The following is an 18,049-nucleotide window of genomic DNA, read 5'->3' on the forward strand; positions in this document are numbered from 1 at the left end:
TTCAGAAGTTATAACTTTATGAAGTGCTGAAAATTAAGTCAAAAATTTACTGTTGATATTTAAGTAGTTTCTTTTTCACATTATTGTTTAATTCCTTTGAAAGAGCAATACATTTTTAGAGTTAAAAAAAATACACCTTTCTCTGAGCCACATGGAGCCACTTGTAATCCCATTCTGTACCTCTGCCTTTTCTTCTTGTTGTATCCTCCTCGTCTGTGATTCACTCTGGCAGCGTGGCTGAAGCATTGCCTTTCCTGGAGAGCCTTCCTTGTCCTGCCTCCTCTTCTCCGTGTGATCTGAGTGTCCCCGCCCTTCTAACACCCGTGTCTCCTTGCCGTGCTTCGCCTGCTCTGTGCTGTCTGCTGTGCTGAGTTGCTTCAGCCGTGTCCACATCCTCGCAGCCCCGTGGCCTGTAGCCCAGCAGACTTCTCTGTCCGTGAGATTCTCCAGGCAGGAGTACTGGAGTCGGTTGCCAGGCCCTCCTGCAGGGCACCTTCCCAACCCAGGGATTGGACTTGTGTATCATTATGTCTCCTGCATTAGCAGGCGGGTTTTTTTTGTTTTTTACCATTAGTGCCACCTGGGAAACCCCTTCATTTGCTGTACTCTGCTATAATGGCTGTTCTATTTCTGTATTATTTCTGAAGGACAGAGACCATATTTGTTCAATACTGGCAGATGGTGACAAATTAGATACTCATTGAGTAACTGTGGTACCTTAAATTCTGAAATTTTATATTTTTTGCTTTTTGAATTATAATTTTTGATGAGATTGGAGTAAGACTTTTCCTAAAGTAGCAATTAGATTTTCAGTAAGATTTTTGTGAAAGAATAATAATATCTTGATTTTTTTTTAAGTTGCAATGAAATATGAGAAGAATTTCCCAATTTTCTATTGGTACAGAGTTGCACCTCTGCCTCCACCTCCCCTGCTGCCCCCTTTGGCTACGAACTACCGAACTCCTTACGATGACGTGTACTATTTCTATGGGGCCAGGAATACTTTGGATCCTGGTCTTGCTTATTGTAAGTTATCTGTGGGATAAACATTATTGTCCAGCAGTTCAGTCAGGAAAATTGGTTTCTGTGCAAGAAAAATATATCAATGAGAAAAAGCACAGCTTTACTTAATTCCAATATTATGTATTTATTGATTTAGTAAATGCTCTGCTTTAAAACTCAGTTATAATTCGTAGTTATTTCCTGTTTATCTAGATTTGAGAAATAACTATTTCATGTTTTCTTGCATTATTCTTTGCTAACCCTTAACTCAGAAGGAAATGTGGGTTTTTCCCCTTAGGTAGCATTTTCAGTATGTGACTTTTCCTTTAGTGATAAAGTGTTATTAAGTGAGTACTCTGACACAAATGTGTTTGTTTTCTTTTTAGATGGTTCAGGGATGATGGGAGTACAGCCTGCTCCTGCTGCTTATGTTACAGCTCCTGTTACCCACCAACCAGCACAGCCTATCATCACCCACCAACCAGTACAGCCTATCCTGTAAGTAGTTAAAATAATACTTTGTTTCAAGATTAATTTGTCTTCCAGTGAACCTGTATTATTCAGTGCACTCTTTTTTCTTCAGAACAGATAAAACTTATTTTAATTTCCAGTTATTACATAAACAGTGCACAATGCTGGAAAAGATTGAGGGCAGGGGGCTGCGCAGGATGAAATGTTGGATGGCATCACCCACTCAATGGACATGAATTTGAAGAAACTGCGAGAGGTAGTGAAGGACAGGGAAGCCTGGCATGCTGTAGTTCATGAGGTTGCAAAGAGTCGGACACAACTTAGTGATTGAATAACAACAGCAATGTTATGTGTAGTGCTTCTAAGTCAGTGTTTCGTATTTCATAGAAAGCACATTTAAAAAATTAAGAATAATCTCTCTTTCTTTTATTAGGAAAGTCATTTGTGTGTCTTCTTGATAAATAAGAGTACAAACAAATGTGTAAAAAATTGAAATCACCTAAAATCTCATTCATCCACAGATACATATATCTAAATATGTATTCAGGAACCTGTTTTATGTACAAATACAACCAGAAAAGTATATACAGAACACACTATAGCATCATTTTTTAAAAATGACCTTTTTATTTAGAGATAAGCATAGATTCCTATGGTGAAATTATAAGAAGCAATATAAAGACATCTTGTGTACCCTTTAGTTTCAGCATTTTCAATATTCAGTTGCTAATATTTTGCAAAACTGTGTTCAGTGTCACTCAGATATATAACACTGGATACAGTCAAGATACACTCCCATCAATGCAGGGATTCCTGAAGATGCCCTCTTATAGCCAGACATAGTTCTGTCCTATCCCTGTTCTCTCCTTAGCCACTGGCAATAACTGATCCAGTTTCTATTTCTGTAATACTTCAAGCATGTTTTATAAGTGGATTTATATAATATGTAACCTTTGGAGGTTGACTTTAGAGTTAGCATAACTGTCTGGAGATTCATCCAGGTTTTTGCATGTGTAAATAGTTCATTTGTTTTGTTAGTAGCGTTCAACGGTGGGGATGTACCGCAGTTTAACCATTCACTTATTAAAGATCATCTAAGTTATTATGAATAGAGCTGCTGTAGACATTCTTGTACAGGTTTTTTTTTTTTTTGTAAACACAGTCTTTATTTCTTTAGGATATTGCCTAGGAGTGTTTGTTATTGTTGGGTTGTATGGTAGTTACAAGCCTACTTTTGTAAGAAACTGCCAGACAGTTTTCAGAGAGACTGTACTATTTTCCTTTTGTATCAGTAATGTATTAAAAACCTGGTTTTTTAAAAACAAATGAACAAACACCTGGTTTCTTCATATCTTCCCCAATATTTGGCATGTGACTTGTGTTTAGGCCATTCTGATTATAGTGATTGGGTTTTTAATGTAGTTTCCTAATAATGATAATGTTGAACGTCTTTTCATGTGTTTATTTACCATCTGTACATCTTTGGTGAAACATCTGTTGATGTGGCTCAGATGGTAAAGAATCTCCCTGCAGTGTAGGAGACCCAGGTTCAATCCCTGGGTCGGGAAGATCCCCTGGAGAAGGGAATGACAACGCACTCTAGTATTCTTTCCTGGAGAATCCTATGGACAGAGGAGCCTGGTGGGCTACAGTCCATGGGGTTGCAAAGAGTTCGACTTGAATGAGCGACTCAGACTTTCACTTTTCATTTTTTTACTTTCTGTTGATGTCTTTTTCCACATTTTCCAATTGGAGTGTTTTTTTTTTTTTTTTTAACTACTGAGTTTTTAAGAGTTCTTCATATATCCTAAATATTAGTTCTTTGTCAGATATGCAGTTTGCAAATATTTTCTCTCGGTCTAAAGTTTGTCTTTTCATCCTTTTGGTAGGGTACTTGTAAATTTTAAATAAGTCCAATCTATCAGCTTTTTTTTCTGTGGATCATGCTTTTAGTATCAGGTCTCTAGGTACTTGTTTCCTAGGCCTGGATCCAAAAGATTTTCTACTGTTTTGTTTTCCCTGAAAGTTTTTATAGTTTTTACATTTAGCTTCATAATCCATTTTGAGTTATTTTTTGGGTAAGGTGTTAGATTTAGGTCAGAGTACCCATTCCCTGCCATGTGAGTGTGCAGTAGCTCCCAGAACCATTGGTTGACAAGATCATTTTTCCTGGGAATTGGTTTTACACCTTTGTCAAAAACAGTTGGGCATGTTTGTGTGAGTCTCTTCCTGGGATTATTCTTTTCCATTGTTCTGTGTGTCTGTCCTTATGTTGGTAAAACTTGATAATTGTAGCTCTGTAGAAGTTAGGAAATTGAGAAGTATGAGTTCTTCAAATTTGTATTTCTTTTCCAAGATTCTTTTTTGACCATTCTAGATCCTTTGTATTTCCATGTGAATCTTACTTGGGATGAGCTGCTCAGTTTGAGATTTTGATGGAGAGTATATAAAATCTGTAAATCTGTGTAGTGTTCAGTTCAGTCACTCAGTTGTGTATGACTCTTTGTGACCCCACTGACTGCAGCACACCAGGCCTCCCTGTCCATCACCAGCTCCTGGAGTTTACTCAAACTCATGTCCATGGAGTCGGTGATGCCATCCAGCCGTCTCATCCTCTGTTGTCCCCTTCTCCTTCCACCTTCAATCTTTCCCAGCATCAGGGTCTTTTCAAATGCGTCAGTTCTTTGCATCAGTGGCCAAAGTATTGGAGTTTCAGCTTCAGCATCAGTCCTTCCAATGAATATTCAGGACTGATCTCCTTTAGGAAGGACTGGTTGGATCTCCTTGCTGTCCAAGGGACTCTCAAGAGTCTTCTCCACCACTGCAGTTCAAAAGCATCAATTTTTCTGCGCTCAGCTTTCTTTATAGTCCAACTCTCATATCCATACAGGACTACTGGAAAAACCACAGCTTTGACTAGACGGACCTTTGTTGGCAAGGTAATGTCTCTGCTTTTTAATATGCTGTCTAGGTTGGTCATAACTTTTCTTCCAAGGGGCAAGTGTCTTTTAATTTCATGGCTGTAGTCATCATCTGCAGTGATATTGGAGCCCCCCAAAATAAAGTCTCTCACTGTTTCCATTATTTCCCCATCTATTTGCCATGAAGTGATGGGACCAGATGCCATGATCTTTGTTTTCTGAATGTTGAGCTTTAGGCCTACTTTTTCATTCTCATTTTTCACTTTCATCAAGAGGCTCTTTAGTTCTTCTTAGCTTTCTGCCATAAGGGTGGTGTCATCTGCATATCTGAGGTTATTGATATTTTTCCTGGCATCTTGATTTGGCTTGTGCTTCATCCAGCCCAGTGTTTCTCATGATGTACTCTGCATATAAGTTAAATAAGCAGGGTGACAATATACAGCCTTGATGTACTCCTTTCCCTATTTGGAACCAGTCTATTGTTTCATGTGCAGTTCTAACTGTTGCTTGCTGACATGCATATAGATTTCTCAGCAGGCAGGTCAGGTGGTCTGGTATTCCCATCTGTTTCAGAATTTTCTACAGTTTGTGGTGATTCACACAGTCAAAGGCTTTGACATAGTCAGTAAAGCAGAAGTAGATGTTTTTCTGGAATTCTCTTGCTTTTTTGATGATCCAGCAGATGTTGGCAATTTGATCTCTGGTTCCTCTGCCTTTCCTAAATCCAGCTTGAACATCTGGAAGTTCACGGTTCACGTACTGTTGAAGTCTGGCTTGGAGAATTTTGAGCATTACTTTGCTAGCTTGTGAAATGAATGCAATTGTGCAGTAGTTTGAGCATTCTTTGGCATTGCCTTTCTTTGGGATTGGAATGAAAACTGACCTTTTCCAGTCCTGTGGCCACTGCTGAGTTTTCCAAACTTGCTGGCATATTGAGTGCAGCATTTTCACAGCATCATCTTTCAGGATTTGAAGTAGCTCAACTGGAATTCCGTCACCTCCACTAGCTTTGTTCATAGTGATGCTTCCTAAGGCCCACTTGACTTCACATTCCAGGATGTCTGGCTCTAGGTGAGTGATCACACCATCGTGATTATCTGGGTCGTGAAGATCTTTTTTGTACAGTTCTGTGTATTCTTGCCACCTCTCCTTAATATCTTCTGCTTCTGTTCGGTCCATACCTTTTCTGACCTTTGTTGAGCCCATCTTTGCATGAAATGTTCCCTTGGTATCTATAATTTTCTTGAAGAGATCTCTAGTCTTTCCCATTCTATTGTTTTCCTCTATTTCTTTGCACTGATTATTGAAGAAGGCTTTCTTGTTTCTCCTTGCTATTCTTTGGAACTCTGCATTCAAATGGGAATATCTTTCCTTTTCTCCTTTGCTTTTCGCTTCCCTTCTTTTCACAGCTATTTGTAAGATGCCCTCTGACAGCCATTTTGGTGTTTTGCTTTGCTGTTTCTTGGGGATGGTCTTGCTCCCTGTCTCCTGTACAGTGTCACGAACCTCCGTCCATAGTTATCAGGCACTCCCTCCATCAGATCTAATCTCTTGAATGTATTTCTCACTTCCACTGTTTATTTGTAAGGGATTTGATTTAGGTCATACCTGAATGGTCTAGTGGTTTTCTCCACTTTATTCAATTTGAGTCTGAATTTGGCAATAAGGAGTTCATGATCTGAGCCACAGTCAGCTCCCGGTCTTGTTTTTGCTGACTCTGTAGAGCTTCTCCATCTTTGGCTGCAAAGAATATAATCAATCTGATTTCAGTGTTGACCATCTGGTGATGTCCATGTGTAGAGTCTTCTCTTGTGTTGTTGGAGAGGGTGTTTGCTATGACCAGAGCATTCTCTTGGCAAAATTCTATTAGCCTTTGCCCAGCTTCATTCTGTACTCTAAGGCCAAATTTGCCTGTCACTCCAGGTGTTTCTTGACTTCCTACTTTTGCATTCCAGTCCCCTGTAATGAAAAGGATGTCTTTTTTGGGTGTTAGTTCTAGAAGGTTTTGTATGTCTTCATAGAAGTGTTCAACTTCAGCTTCTTCAGCATTACTGGTCGGGGCATAGACTTGGATTACTGTGGTATTGAATGGCTTGCCTTGGAAACAAACAGAGATCATTCTGTCGTTTTTGAGATTGCATCCAAGTACTGCGTTTAGTACTGTGTAGTATTACCATCTTAAGATTTTTTCATTTTTTTTATTATGGTAACATACACATAACATTTATTTTATCATTTGTAAACATTTGTAGTGTATAGTTCAGTTATGTTAAGTACATTCATACTATTGAGTAGCCATCACCATCATCTGTTTCTAGAATTTTTCATCTTGCAAAACTGAAACTCTATACTTATTAAATGATATCTCCCTTTTCCCTCTCCCCTATGTTCCTGGCAACCATATTCTACTTTTCCTATGATTTTGGCTAGTTTAGGTACCTCATAAAAATGAAATTATACAGGATTTGTGTGTGTGACTTTTATTACTTAACCATAATATTCTAAAAGTTTATCCATATTGTGACATAAGTCAAAATTTCCTTACTTTTTTGCCATGTTACATGGCTTATGGGATGTTGGTTCCCAGAAAATTTCCTTCCTTTATAAAACTGAATAATATTTTGTTTTTTATGTATTTACCGTATTTTGCTTATCTACTCATCCAGTGATGAGTACTTGGTTGCTTCTACAGTTTAAGTGTTGTGAACTGGCTGCCGTGACTATGGGTGTACAGCTGTCTGTTTGAGACTCCGCTCTCAGTTCTTAAGTGTATACTCAGAAGTGGAGTTGCTGGATCATATGGTCATTCTGTTTTTAATATTTTGAAAAACCCCTGTACTGTTTTCTACAGAAGCTACCCTATTGTATATCCCCCCCAGCTGTGCACAAGGTTCTGGCCTTGACACATCCTCACCAACAGTTACTGGTTTTTTCGTTAGTCGCCATCTTAATGGGGGTGATATGGATCTCATTGTGTCTTTGATTTTCATTTCTCTGTGATTATCGATGTTGAACATCTTTTCATATGCTTTTTGGCCATTTGTCTGTCTTTGGAGAATGTCTTTTCAAGTTATTTGCTCATTTTTGAATCAGATACTTTATTTTTTTGGTGTTATGTTTTTAAGAGTCTTTATATACTCTGGATATGAATCCCTTATCAGATATATAATTTGCAAATGTTTTCTCTCATTCTGGGTATTATCTTTTTACTCTGTTGATATGTAGCAATGCTATAGATTCATACACAGTTTTAATTTTTGTGAAGTCCAGTTTGTCTGTTTTTTCATTTCTTGCCTGTGTTTGGTGTCATATCTAAAAAATCCAAATCCTGCCAAATCCAGGGTTGTGAACCTTTTGCCCTGCGTTTTCTTCTCAGCATTGCAGTTCTGGGTTTTACGTTGAGGATTGTGATTTTGAGTTACCTTTTGTATACAGTGTTAAGTAATGGTCCAGTTTCATTCTTCGCATGTGGGTATCATTTTTACAGCACCACTTATTGAAAAGACTGTCCATCCCCCATTGTATGATCTTGGTACCCTTGTCAAGAATCATTTGGCTTTATATGTGAATTTATTTCTCAATTTTCTATTCTGTTCAATTGTTGTATCTGTCTATATGCCAGTCCTGTGCTATTTTGACTACTGTAGCTTTGTACTGTGTTTTGAAATCAAGAAACGGGAGTCCTCTAGCTTGTTTTGTTTCAAAATTTATTTAGCTATTTGGAGTCCCTTGAGATACCATATAAATTTGGGGAAGAGTTTTTCTAATTCGGCAAAAAAGGTCTTTGGATTTTGATAGGGCTTATGTTGAATCTGTAGATCATTTTGGGTAGTTTTGACATCTTAACAATAGTAAGTTTCCCAATCCATGAACAAAGGATGTGTTTCCATTTATTTATGTCCTCTTTAATTTCTTACAGCAGTGTTTTGTAATTTTCACTGTACAAGTCTTCTACTGCTTTGGTCAAGTTAAATCCTAAGTTGTCTTTTTTTGATGCTATTATAAATAGAATTGTTATTGTAATTTCTTTTTCAGATTGCTTATTGTTTGTATGTAGACATTCAACTGATTTTTTGTGTTGACTTCGTATTCTGCTACTGTGCTGAATTCATTTTACTAAAGTTTGCATGTGTGTGGACCACAACAAACTGTGGAAAATTCTGAAAGAGATGGGAATACCAGACCACCTGACCTGCCTCTTGAGAAACCTGTATGCAGGTCAGGAAGCAACAGTTAGAACTGCACATGGAACAACAGACTGGTTCCAAATAGAAAAAGGAGTACGTCAAGGCTGTATGTTGTCACCCTGCTTATTTAACTTATATGCAGAGTACATCATGAAAAACGCTGGGCTGGATGAAGCACAAGCTGGAATCAAGATTGCCAGGAAAAATATCAATAACCTCAGATATGCAGATGACACCACCCTTATGGCAGAAAGCTAAGAAGAACTAAAGAGCCTCTTGATGAAAGTGAAAAATGAGAATGAAAAAGTAGGCCTAAAGCTCAACATTCAGAAAACAAAGATCATGGCATCTGGTCCCATCACTTCATGGCAAATAGATGGGGAAATAATGGAAACAGTGAGAGACTTTATTTTGGGGGGCTCCAATATCACTGCAGATGATGACTACAGCCATGAAATTAAAAGACACTTGCCCCTTGGAAGAAGTTATGACCAACCTAGACAGCATATTAAAAAGCAGAGACATTACCTTGCCAACAAAGGTCCGTCTAGTCAAAGCTGTGGTTTTTCCAGTAGTCCTGTATGGATATGAGAGTTGGATTATAGAGAAAGCTGAGCGCAGAAAAATTGATGCTTTTGAACTGCGGTGGTGGAGAAGACTCTTGAGAGTCCCTTGGACAGCAAGGAGATCCAACCAGTCCTTCCTAAAGGAGATCAGTCCTGAGTATACATTGGAAGGACTGATGCTGAAGCTGAAACTCCAATACTTTGCCACCTGATGCAAAGAACTGACGCATTTGAAAAGACCCTGATGCTGGGAAAGATTGAAGGTGGGAGAAGAAGGGGATGATGGAGGATGAGATGGTTGGATGACATCACTGACTCAGTGGACATGAGTTTGAGTAAACTCCGGGAGTTGGTGACAGACATGGAGGCCTGGTGTGCTGCAGTCTATGGGGTCGCAAAGAATTGGACATGGTTCAATGACTGAACTGAACTGTGTGTGTATGTAATCATTAGGCTTTTCTGAATGTAATATCATGTCTGCAAACATAATTTTACCTTTCTTTCTTTCCAGTTTGGCTGCTTTAAAAATTGTTTTTCTTGCCTAATTGTTCCAGTACTGTATTTTGTAGAAATTGTGAAAGCAGGCACCTTTGCCTTATTCCTGATCTTAGAGGAAGAGCTTTTGGTCTTTCATTGACTCTTAGCTTCACTTTGGGTTTTACATATGTGACACTTATTGTATTAAGATGATTTCCTTCTACTTCTAGTTGTGTGTTTTTATCATGAAAGTTTGTTGAATTTTGTTAAATTCTTTTTCCTTATCAATCGAGATGTTTGTGTTTTTTTCCCCTGTCATTCTGTTAATATTATCTACTAATTATTGATAGATTTTTATATGTTGAACCATCCTTGTATCCCAGGAGTAAACCCCTTTTGGCCATGGTATTTAATCCTTTTAATATTCTGCTGAGTTTGGCTTGCTAATATTTTATTGAGGATTTTTGCATCTGTGGTCATAAGGGATATTGGTCTGTAGTTTTCTTTTTGTGTAATGTTTTTGTCTTGTTTTGATATCAGGGTAATGCTGGCCTCCTAGAATGAATCAGGATGTGTTTCCTCCTCTTTCAAGTTTTTGGCAAAATTGAAGAAGGACTGGTGCTCTTTAAGTGTTTGGTAGAATTCACTGTCAGAGCTGTCAGATCCTGGGCTTTATACTCTCTTAGGAGATTTTAGATTAGGGAGTCAATCTCCTTATTAGTTATAGGTTTATTCAGATTTTCTATGTCTTACATTTCTATGTCATACATTTTAACTACATTAAGTCTCCAGTCTGTGAGCGTGGATGTCTTTTAATTTATTTGAGATTTTAAAATTTATTTCAACAGTGTTTTGTGGTTTTTAGACTAGCTCTTGTTTAATATATTCTAAAATATTTAATACTTTTTGATGGTGTTGTGAATATTCTCTTAATTTCATTTTCATGTTGTTACTGGTTTATAGAAATACAGTTGAAATTTGTATATTAATTCTTTCATCCTGCAATTTTGCTGAACTCTTTTTGTCATTACTAACAGTTTTTGGTGGGTGTTGTAGCATTTTTCTGTATATATAGTTATGTCATCAGTTAGTAGAGGTTACTTCCTTTCCATCTAATGCTTTTTCTTTTTCTTGTTAAATTGCCCTGACTAGAGCATCCAGTGCAGTGTTGAATAGATATTATGAGAGTGGGCCTTTTCATTTTATTCTGCTATTAGGTGGAAGGCATTCAGTCTTTAACCATTAAGTATGATGTTTGTTGCAGATTTTTCACATCGCTTTTATTAGCTTGAGGAAGTCCCCTTGTATTCCTTGTTGATTATTTTTATCAGGAAGGGGTATTTGGCATGTTCTTTCAACATATTACTGAGTTGGAAATTGAATTTTGTGAAATGCTTTTTCTGCATTTATTGAGATATCCTGTGGTTTTTGTTCTTCATTCTGTTAGTATGGTGGGGATATAGTTATTGGATTCAAATATATTAAATCAACTTGCATTCCTATGGTAAATCTCACATGGTCAGGGAGTACAGTCCTTTTCATATCTTGCTGGACTTTTCAGTTTATTAGTTTTTTGTTGAGGACTTTTGTCTCTGTATTCATGAGTGATACTGGTCTTTGGTTTTTGTTTTCTTTTGAAGTCTGATTTTGGTATCAGGATGATACTGGCCTAATAGTTAGTTGGATGTGCTCTTCCATTTTCTATTACTTTGAAGAGTGTGTTGTGCGATGCATTGTTAATTTTTTCAGTGAGTAGAATTCACCAGGAATCCAGTTTACCCTCATGTTTTCTTTATGGATAATTTCCTGATTACTAATTTAATCTTTTCCCTTGTCATTGGTTAATTCATATTTAAAATTTTTTTCTTGCACCAGTTTTGATAGTTTGTGTCTTTCTAGAAATTTGTCCACTTCGTCAAGATAATCTAATGTATTGGCATATAGTTGTTCTTAGTATTCCCTTACAATTGGTTTTATTTTTATAAGGTCAGTAGTAATGTTTCTTATTTTTTTATTTCAATAATTTTAGTCTTGTTATTGTAAATTTTGACTAAACATTTGTCAGTCTTGTTGATCTTGTTAATGATTCAGCTCTTGGTCTAGTTGATTTTCTCTGTTGTGCTTTTAGTCTCCATTTCATATTATTTCTTCTTTTTTCTTTTTATTTTCTTCTTTCTGTTTCCTTTGGGTTCAGTTTGTTCGTATATTTTCTAGTTTTTGAAGATGGAAGCTTAGGTTATTGATATAGTGTCTTCTTTTTTAATATGTATATATTACAACTGTAAATTTTCCTCTTATTGTTTTAGCTTCTTCCTTAAATTTTATACATTATCTTTTTGTTTTCACGCATTTCATTATTTTTCAGTTTTTCATTTGATTTGTTCATTGATCCATTGGTTAGTTTGGAGTGTGTTGTTTAATTTCCATATGATTGTGGAAATTTTTAATAGAGGTTTAATATAATTCCATTGCAGTTAGTGGAGAAGGAAATGGCAACCTACTCCAATATTCTTGCCTAGAGAATCTCAGGGACAAAGGAGCCTGGTGGGCTACCATCTATGGGGTTGCACAGAGTCAGACACAACTGAAGTGACATCGCAGAAGCATTGCAGTTAGAGAATATATTTTATATTTTTTTTAATTTATTAAGGTTTATTTTATAATTGAGGCTTATAACGTGTGATCTGTGCTGTAGAATGTTTCATATGCACTTGAGAAAAATTAGCATTTTCCTGTTGTTGGGTGGATAGTCCTATCAATATGACTTAGATATAGTTGGTTTATAGTGTTTTTCTGTATTTCCTTATTGAGCTCCTGGGCAGTTGTTTATTATTAGAAGTAGTGTATTGAAGTCTCCAGTTATTATTTTTGATTTATTTGTATCTTTGGTTTTGTCAGTTTTTGTTTCCTGTGTTTTGAATCTCTGTAGCTATGTGTACATATGCTCATAATCATTATATCTTACTGATAAGTTGACCCTTATCAATATAAAAGATTCCTTTTTTGGTTCCAGTAATGCTTTTCTTAGTGTTAAATATAGCATTCCATTTTAATTCTCTTCTTTTAGTATAATTTGTATTTCATTTTCTTTGTGGTTTCCTTGCAGACTGAAATTTATGTTTTTAATTTAAAAGAACTGAGTTCACATTAACACCAGTTTAATTTCCATAATATGTAAAACGTTTCTCCAGTATAATGCCATTCCTTCCCTTCTTGATGTCACTGTTGCATACAAAGTGTATTGTTATATATTTAAGCTCATCAATAGTTTTTAACTATTCCTTCTTTTCTTTATGTAGTTGTCCTTTAAATCAGAGAATATAGCTGCAAATAAAAGCATATTTGTAATATCTTAAACCTTTACCTGTGTAGTTACTGTTAACAGGTGTTCTTTATTTCTTTGTGTTTACTCCGGTTACTGTCAAGTGCTTTTTATTTCAACCGGAAGTGCATCATTTACTATTTCTTATAGGTCAGTTAGTGATGTCTGCTCTGAGTTTTATTTAATAATGTTCTAATTTCACTTTTATTCTTGAAGCATAGTTTCCCTGGATATAGAATTCTTGGTTGACTTTTTTCCGCCCCCCCATAATCTCTCTGAATATGTCATTTCCTTGCCTACTGGCCTTCATAGGATTTCTGATGAGCTGTTAATCTTACTGAAGATCCCTTGTATATGATTTTTGTTTTCTTGCTGCTTTTGCGGTTCTTCTCTTTTTCTTTGGGCACATTGACTATGATGTGTATAGATATGGATCTCTGAGCCTTTTTACTTTGAGTTTGGTGAGTTCTGTATGCGTAATTTCTAAGAAGTACAAGCCCTGGATTACCAGGGGAAAAGAAAAACAAAAAAAGGAAGGGTAGAAGGGGCCTTCAATTACTACGGAATCATTGCTGTAACTTTACCCAGCAGTTGGAACCTCTCATCTTTGACACAATTCCTATCCCAGGCCTCCATAAACAGGGCAAGGTTTTAGGGATTTTATTAGTCTTATACCATCAATGCCATTAATAAAATCTATGACTCAGTGAAATAAATTTTATTTGGGATAGTCAGACTTTTTACTATAATTTTTTGTTTTATTCTTAAAATGACTAGGAAGTTATTACTTTATTTTGGAGTAAATTTTTTAAGTGAATCATTAGTTATGATATTACTTGAGGGACTTGCACTGCATTCAGAGAAGTGCATAAGTCATGTGTATATTGCTTGATGAATTATCACAAGTGTTTTTATTTGTATGTGAAAGTTTTACTTGCATATAACTGCCACCTAGATTAGGAAGTAGATTCAGTAAATTTAAAAGTTCCATTAATTTTGAAAGCAGAGATAGGGGTCATTTACTGACAAATTTCTATTTGAACTATAAAGAAAGAATTTCTCTATTTTGTGTGTGTGTTAGTCGCTTTATCATGTCTGACTCTGTGACCCCATGGACTGTAGCCCACCAGGCTCCTCTGTCATGGGATTTCCCAGGCAAGAATACTGAAGTAGGTTGCCATTTCTCTATTTTAAATGTGCTTATATGCCATGCTATTTCAAAGAAGTGTTGCATCTTCTCCTTGTTTTGTCATAAATTGATTTAGATTATTAATTGTATATTTGATGTAGGAGTACAGTTGGACAGAATGAGCTCAAAATTACAAGTAATCGAGCAATAAATTCAGGATTATTTTTTGAAGATAAACCAAAGCCTTCAAAACAATCACTTCAGTCTTACCAGGAAGCTTTGCAGCAGCAGGTATCCATTCATTTTTTTCATTTGTTCATTCATGTAATGTTAAACATCTTATGTGTTAGTACAGTGGCCCTTTAAAACTCAGAGTGTGGCTGAGGAGAAAGAATTCCATTTATTTATCATTAAATGTGATAAAGTTTGATATAGACAGGCTGGAATGCATTGGATAGGGAGAGTAATTGCCTTGGCTTTTAGGACGGCTTCACATGGTTGATGACTTTTGAGTTGCATGTTATACAGTGAATAAATATGAAATTCCTGGTGTATTCAGGAAATGGAATTGGGGCTGGAGAAGGGGCTGGAGTTTTAGATTATACTGGACTGTGGAAGATAGCAAGTAAGGGGTTTTCAGTTTCATCTTGTTATCTATCGACAGCCAAAGGGAGGAAATCTTAAGCCAAAGAGTGAAAGAAATATTATGATTGATGTGAGCAGATGTGGCTTTTAGGAAGATATCTGGTTGTGATGTGGACAGTTGGGAAGGAGATGTGCTGGAGAAACTGTTAGGTAGTCTAGCCAGGAAGTGACAAGGTCCTGCGCCAGGTGGGGAAGATGGACAGGACGTCGGAAGAGACAGTTCTGGGGTTTCATTAATAGGACCTAAATTTAGGGACTGAGGAAAGAACAGGGCTGTAAGATGATTCTGAGTGTTGTAATCTAAGAGGAGGATGAAGCTATGAACTCTTAAGGATAGGGAAAACAGAGGTAGAACACTTAGGGAAGAGGATGACATTCTGTTGTGGTTTGTAATATTTGGAGAGAGTTTGCTTAGGCATAACTGTATCAAATATGTGGATTTTGGGGGGAATAGTTACATCTTCTCCAGAGAGGTCCCTGGAACTCTAGGTATATATATTCACCTGAGGTACCCTTCTACAAAATTCCACTGGATTTCTTCTAAAGCTCAGATTTTTGTTCTGTTTTCTACATTGGGCAACCTCCTTGAAAAGTGGGCTTTTTTAAAATTACAGAATTACCAACATATTTTTTTGTGTTAGGAATCTACAAACAAGAGACTGTATTGATCTGTTTTCAAATGAGCATATTAAAAATACCACTGACAGAACCAGATTTCCTAAACCTAAATAGTTTATATGTGATGACTTCCTTGACCTTCCTGGAGTAGTTACTTAAATTTGCCTTGCATATGGTAATGATTTTGAAAGTAACTTTCCAAAATGTAGATCTTTATTCATTGCCTATTTATATACCTTTAAAGACCAACCCTATACTTACACTTGGTGATGATAAGACCGTTTTATGTGCTTTCATAAAGTGTACTTAAATAGCTTGGCATTCTCTAGAGAGCTTTGAACCTTCAGTATCTTTGAACTTTGGGAATGGAGTTTGCCCAAGGTAGAGTAGGTCTGGTGATGGGTAGGGAGTAGTTGGCCAAGGTCTCAGAGATGTGGTGAGTAGTTTGTGGCTGGCCAGGGACCATGAAAGGGTAGATGAAGAAAATAAAGGTAGGGAGAGTCTGTTGGACCCCATGAAAATGGTGAGGTTAGGGAGAGAATAGCTCAGGTAGAAGCTGGGAGTTGGGAAGATGAAGTTGCTTTAGTCCAAGTGGCACCAGTGGCTGGAAAGGGCTCAAGTGACAGGATGTGAGGGAGTAGCAGCTATGTATTCCAGCTAGCAAAGTGTTTTTTAATTGCTTTTACATATATTTGTGATATTAAATTTATAATAAAGTATACTGGGAAAAAGTCTAGTTTTCTAATAAGAAAAATAAACTCTGATCTTAAAACTAATTTTTTTATCAGAATACTTGTTAGCAGTTATCAGTTATTATAAATGTTTCTTAATGTTGTTAAGATTCAAGAAAGACAAGAAAGAAGAAAGAAAGAACGTGAAGAAAAAGAAGTATATGAAGCCAAATTAGAAGCTGAAATGAGAAGTTATAACCCCTGGGGGAAAGGTGGAGGTGGTGCTCCTCTGAGAGATGACAAAGGAAATCTGATAAGTATGTTATTTCTATTGATTTTTTAAGAATATTTTATTTATTTGGCTGCATCAGGTCTTAGTTGCAGCATGTGGGATCCAGTACCCTGATCAGGGGTAGAACCTGGCCCCCTGCAGTGGGAGCACAGAGTCCTAGCCACTGAACAACCAGGGAAGTCCCTGATTTGTTGTTTTTAAAAGAAACTAAGTTTAACTTTTTAAGAATGGGGAGTAGAAAGAAGTGGGAATCATAGTCTGTAAGGAAAGGTCTCTTTTTATACAGCTTGATGCAGAGGAAGTATTTTGATAGTAAACATGATAGCATGTTAAAAAGCCTGTCTTCATTTATTATTATTACAAATTTTTCACCCTCTAATGATAATAACTCAATTGCAGAGAAAAGTTTGTTAGTTAGCAAGTTTTTACCCAAACTAGTAGTTCGAATTTTTTAAAGTTTTCTAGTAAAAATAATAAAATCCTTACTGCACTATTTTTAAACTAATAAAGGTGTCTTAAGTGATCTGATGTAGTTGTGGAATGTTATGTTTAATTCATGTATGCCATATGCTCACACAATGCAGGAACTCCTGACAAAAACCTGGCCTCAGAAATGTTTGGCAGATTGCAGAATTATATTGATTTATCTTTTAATTATGTATTCTTAAAAATGTTTCATCTAGAAATCACACAATGGGCACTTTGAAAAGAGACTTTTTGCAACTTGTTATATATGTTGGGATGGTCTTCAATTAGCTTAGAATAAAAGCAGAGAAAGATAACGTGTTTTTAAAAATCATTTAATTAGAAATGGGAAATGAATAATTAGAAAACCCATTAGAGTGATACAAAGTAAATTTGATGTTCTTCAGGTTTATGCTTTGTTGTAGGGATAACTGAGTGACGCAGTCAGAGATATTGGGGGTTATTGAGTTACTAGAGTTCTTAATGGCTATGCCTTTGGTTCACTGTTAAGATGGCTTTTTAAAAAAGATGTATTTGAGGCCCACTTAGATTAATGAGGTAACTCTTTTCTTCTCCAATGGATTTATTCCTTTCCTATATTCACCTCATACTTTCTTCACAATTTTGAAGGTTAGAACTCTTATTCTGTTTATAAATAAGATGATATTAGGTGATCCATTGTTAACATTTCTAATGTTTGAAGTTAAATGTTTATTTGAATATATATTAAAAATATATATATATTACTGGAAAAAATATATTATTGGTTTTCCATTTATGGATGGTACTGTAACATTTCCTTTGAAAGTAAAGGCATTTAAACGAAAAGTGGTCTAACAAAGAACTCCCATTTCTCACAGGCTTAAGGCAGTGTAAGTTATTCTCACTTAAACTGCATTCTGATGCTGTTTGAGTGATTCTCCTCCAAGAGGTGACTTGGGAATCTGCCTCTTCCAGTGTCACTCTTACCATTTTGGAGTCTTTCATTTCTAGCTGCACAGACGTGATCCAGAGGATGGGAGAACAAGTTGAGAATTTTGATGGTGCCTGACCTAAAGGTGGAGAAATATCACTTTTGTCTTTGTTCAGTTGTTCAAACCTAGTTATAAGGTTCTAAAGTAACTTCTTGGGAGGCCGGAAGGGACATAAAATTGATAACCATCTACCCAGTCTTTGCTGTAATAAATTTAAATTATGAATCGATAGAAGCATAATAGTTACCATGAAGGAAGTGCTTATGTAACAGAAACTTTGGGAAACACTGGAATAATTTCCTAGAAGTT

The 18,049-nt window shown here is 36.3% G+C and overlaps 1 protein-coding gene across 10 annotated transcripts in view; it reads left to right on the forward strand.

Moving 5' to 3' along the window:
* CSPP1 (centrosome and spindle pole associated protein 1) overlaps positions 1-18,049 on the forward strand; it is a 109,066-nt gene that overhangs the window by 51,229 nt on the left and 39,788 nt on the right. For all 10 annotated transcript variants that reach the window (XM_061123433.1, XM_061123436.1, XM_061123426.1 and 7 more), the window contains 4 exons: positions 905-1,026; positions 1,389-1,500; positions 14,237-14,366; positions 16,179-16,326. In XM_061123433.1, coding sequence (XP_060979416.1) covers positions 905-1,026; positions 1,389-1,500; positions 14,237-14,366; positions 16,179-16,326 — 512 coding nt within the window. The remainder of the gene's footprint in view (positions 1-904; positions 1,027-1,388; positions 1,501-14,236; positions 14,367-16,178; positions 16,327-18,049) is intronic.

This window comes from Dama dama, chromosome 21, assembly GCF_033118175.1.
Source record: "Dama dama isolate Ldn47 chromosome 21, ASM3311817v1, whole genome shotgun sequence".
NCBI lineage: Eukaryota > Metazoa > Chordata > Mammalia > Artiodactyla > Cervidae > Dama > Dama dama.